The following is a 4,675-nucleotide window of genomic DNA, read 5'->3' on the forward strand; positions in this document are numbered from 1 at the left end:
CAAACTTGTCAAATTTGCAAATGGGTCAGCAGATACAATCTCGGCAGCACAGGTTATTCAAAGGGACAAAAATGTCCACTATAATTACACTATGTGAGGAACTAGATGAAGTAACGCATGAGAAAGACCTAGGAGTCTATGTGGACTCCTCACTTTCTCCATCCAAACAATGTGGGGAAGCAATAAAAAAGGCAGAGTGTTAGGGTATTTTGTCAAAAGTGTAGAATTGAGAACAAGGGCAGTAATGTTCAGACTGTACAATGCACTAGTTAGAGCTCATCTGGATACGTGTGCAGTTCTGGGCTCCACACTTCAAGAAAGATATCGCTGCTCTAGAGGCAGTTCAGAGGAGAGCAACCAGACTTATTCCAGGTCTGAAGGGAATGTCCTACTGAGAGACTGAGGACCTGAACCTTTTCACCCTGGAACAGAGGAGACAGATGAAAGGCATCGACCACATCAAACCAGAGGAGCTTTTCCAGATCAGCAGGGACACACGCACCCGGGGACACAAATGGAAATTGTGCTTCAAGGCATTCAAGACGGAAAACAGGAGACACTTCTTCACACAGAGAGTTGTCACAATCTGGAACAAACTCCCAGATAATAATCTCCTAATTGTGTAATTCTTATCAATATTCAACAAGCTTGGTCACCAAATTCCAGAAAAATGGCTTCTTGGGGGGGCCCCTCATAAAGCAAAATTTTGGGGTGACTTCTAAAAATGTTGCTGCACAGTGGCAGCACAAAGTCATACATAACTCAAGAACAAAATGTGATTGGCTCCAAATAAAAAGTACATCTTTGTAACTCATACATCTTTGTAACTTTATGCTAATAAAGCACTTAATGTTTTGCAGTGTAATCATGGGGAAGAAAAGAGAAAGCAGTGTATTTTACATCCCCTCTCTGAAGCAGAGATTAGACAAGGCTATTTTTAACCATCCAGAATCCTCTACAGAAGTCCAAATGATAAGAATTAGACCATGCATATCTTTAATAGGTACATATTTATATATGAAAGGAAAAACATCTGTTTTGTAGTTTATGCCACCTGTCCTGAATTTCCAGATTAAGGGGTTTGCATTAATCTGAAAGTGAGCTATAACCATTGTAGCGGATTGGGGGGCCTGTCACAAAAAGGGCTGTATGTAGGCGGGGTCTGGTCTTGAAACACACAGTTTTATTTTTTCCCTCAATGGAAGTGTCAAAACAAGCAAAACACAACCTAGCTCTGTTCGAGCGCTAACTAAACTTTAAACAATCCTTAACTACAAAACAAACACTACTAACAATAACAACAGTAAATGCACGGGTCGGCAGAGCCATACACCGGGCAGACAAAAGTATAACCGGGTAAGGCAGGTTCCTAATCCAATTCTGTAATCAAAGTTCGTTATCGGTGGGAGGTTGTCAGACAGTCTGGGGATCAAGAGGGAGAATGGCCCCCAGTTGTTTTTTTACACGATACTGACTTTACAATAAGAGACTCTGAATGAACTGATGTTATTTTATTGAAATATCAATACAGCGCGCGGCTCCTCTGCCTGCTGTTCGCTGGGCTCAGTGAGGGGAGAGGTGAGGGGTGAGACGGGACAGGAGACTCTGGACTGGAGAGTCTGTAATGCAGCTGCTCCTTCTGCAGGCCCAGCTTCTGAGTGTGCTGGGACTCCTTGGCCAGCGCCTGCTGCAGTGCGGTCAGCTCTCCTGTCAGCTGCCTGAGGAGCAACACAAGACACAGCGCGGGTTCAGGACACAGCAAACAACAGCAAACGACACACACCATGTCTCAATCACATTCCAGATACAAGAGCTTCTACTGCATATGGTTTGATTTCACAAGGAGAACAGGTAAAAGACATTTAAACAAATGCTTTAAAAGTGTAGTGAATAAGCCTTATTTCTGTTTTAAGAGCCCTGCACTCATTCCTTATTTCCTGCTTTGTCTGCTGTGTTGGTTTCTTCCACTGAAACACTTTTATCTTAAGATTATTACAAACACTAGGAGGCTGTTTTCCTTCCTCTCAGAGACATACTGGATATAAGTCTGTAGGTGCTGATGTTGGGCACTCAGCTCCTCATTGCAGTGTTGGATCTTCATCAACTGCTTCTTCAAAAACAGGTTCTTCTCAGTCTGCAGACAATAAAGATGAAAGGATTTCCTCAGACATGAGACACAGCCACGCTGGAACGAATGACCGAATAGAACTCTCCAAAGATGGGTGTTTTCTAATTGAAACAACTCTTAAAAGCAATTATTGATTATTGATATGAACTTGGACTGCCAGTGTGGAAAACATGGACACAAAGTTCTTGTCCTTACCAGGGATTGCATCTGGTGCTCTTTACGGCTGAGCACTTTGATCTGCTGGCTCTTCATGCAGATCACTGAGTGAAGGCTCTGCAGCTCCTGCTCCCAAAATGCACCAGGGCTGCCATGGGTCTGAAAGAGTAGATCAGGGATTTGACAACAAGCCAGCATTTCTGCAGTGATGCTTAGAAACTGTCTCCAGTAAACACATTTCTATGTGAAGTTTAGACAACTAGTGTCCTAGTCTGCCCTTGACCTACGACAGACTCCAGAGCTTTACAGAATCATTCATGTGTTTGTTCTCAATGCATGTGAATACAGTCAACATACCCGAATATTAATCCACAGGTCTCTTCTGAAGATGGACTCTTGAGATTCCTCTGTGTTGTGATCATCTACTGTCCCCTGCAGACAATTGATACATGAGGTCAAGCAGTGAAGCAGTTGGATTTCAGGGGGAAAAACAGACTTGGGGGAGTGCGTATTCCCAAGCAACACAAAGTCACACAGGTTCTGTATCTGAATAAAAGAACAACAACAAACTTCAACAATGATTCACAAGGTACAGTTTTCTAAGTGGAAATGGCAGTGACAGGGTTAACCTGCAACAGGGTTTGACAATTCACTGATCCTGAAAAAGGACTGAACCTGGAATGATGCTCGAGCCGCCTCACAGCTCTTGGTCAGTGATGACTTGTCTTCATCCAGAGATTGCTGCAACCCTGTGGAAACATATGAACACACACACTGAGACTTCAGGCTCCCAACATAAGAACCTTTCACAGGCTGACGTGATGCTTCACGCGTGGGTTTAAGGGACACAGCACTATTTCTGTTGTGCTTCCCTGGTGCGGAAATGCATATTGACTGTACAAAAGGCAGAACTAGGAAATCACTGGTGCACAAAGGGACGTTAATACAGAGAAAAGGAAAAACACAAAAGTTACACACACCTTCTATTGTCCTGTTGTTTGCATCCATGAACAATACTTCACGGGTAACACGCAGAGCACGGAGCTGTGCAGAGGTTTCGGATTTCACCTGAAAAGGGAGAGAGATGCAGAGAGACGATTGTGTTCATCTATCCTTTCATACACGAGGCTGATGGCGAAAGACAAACTATAAGCCCACAACCGCAAACAGACACTGCAAACTAATAAATGAACGGACATACACACCAGTCCGTGTTCCCAATTATTCTCTAATGACAAGACATTGCTGACTTTTTAAGGCCAACAAGGATGACCTTATATTACTTTAATCTCTTTCCATTTCTTGTAAATAAAATTAAACTTGGAATTTGACCCATGCCATTCCTCAAAGCAGGACATAAAGACTCAAATACTTGGGTGTTTCTTTTCACTCTTATCAGTGACATAGTAATAGTAAATGTAATTGCTTCTGATTCAGTGCTATTAATAAAGGGACAGTAGAGATACCTTGTTTGCAACATCCTGCCTCACCCTCTCAATCTCCTCTCGCTGGAACCTTAGCAGCTCCTCTCTCTCCTGTTTCCCAGCAGCAAGAAGGGTTTCCCGCAGTTCCTGCAGCTCCCTCTCATGCTGGTGCCGAAGCTACGCCAGCCCTGTGGCCTTGTGCACTGGGTTCGTTTGCTGTGTGTTGGGGTAAAATTGCCCCCTATGTATTGTATATACCCACTCTATAATACTCTGCATGTTGGGAGAACAGAGTACAAGGATTTTTATATAACATATTCATATACTGGGGATAATTGGGGATAATTAAGTTTGGTAGGCATACTGATTATTTAACCTACTGTAAGCATGTAACTCATTATATTGTATTATTGTAGGATTAGCCTTTAACAGAAGTTGCAGAGTTAACATTGTCATATCTCACTGGCAACGTTTCTGTGGCAAGGGGGGCTGAAATTTGTCATTATTGCAGAAATAACAAATAACATACTCGCACATAACTATTTCTGTGAAAGTCTAGACACTTGAACTCACGGCCATCCCCTCACCTCTATTTTGAAAATGTCAAACCACAATCTCCCTATATTTATATTACTCAGAGCTCAGAACTGACAACATATACAATATACATGCTGCTCTTCAGACAAACCAGAAATAAGATAGAGTCCCACGTCATCTACTGCTAGGCAAACCGTGCAGATATGTCAACCGAAACTGTCGAGTGTGTTAGGGGTTATAATATTGGACACATTCCATGTCTGCCTAGCAACTAAATCTGTAATATGTCCTGCCCTGAAACGGACTTCTGACATGTATAAAAGTGTGTGCTGTGGCAGAAATAAACTGAAGACAAACGATCTGGCATTGTGTCGGTGACTTTTTTCTTTTTTCCCGAGCTCGTCTCCTGCGGAGGATCCACCATCCTGCA

At 42.8% G+C, this 4,675-nt stretch overlaps 1 protein-coding gene across 1 annotated transcript; it reads right to left on the reverse strand.

Moving 5' to 3' along the window:
- Positions 1–1,407: 1,407 nt before the first annotated feature.
- LOC136747353 (coiled-coil domain-containing protein 69-like) lies at positions 1,408–3,347 on the reverse strand. Its single transcript, XM_066700288.1, has 6 exons — positions 3,265–3,347; positions 2,960–3,033; positions 2,642–2,716; positions 2,324–2,443; positions 2,037–2,134; positions 1,408–1,718 (listed from the first exon to the last, which is right to left on the reverse strand). The coding sequence occupies exons 1-6, from the start codon at positions 3,290–3,292 to the stop codon at positions 1,523–1,525; spliced, it is 591 nt and encodes a 196-aa protein (XP_066556385.1). The 5' UTR covers positions 3,293–3,347; the 3' UTR covers positions 1,408–1,522.
- Positions 3,348–4,675: the final 1,328 nt, after the last annotated feature.

Source organism: Amia ocellicauda, chromosome 3, assembly GCF_036373705.1.
Source record: "Amia ocellicauda isolate fAmiCal2 chromosome 3, fAmiCal2.hap1, whole genome shotgun sequence".
NCBI lineage: Eukaryota > Metazoa > Chordata > Actinopteri > Amiiformes > Amiidae > Amia > Amia ocellicauda.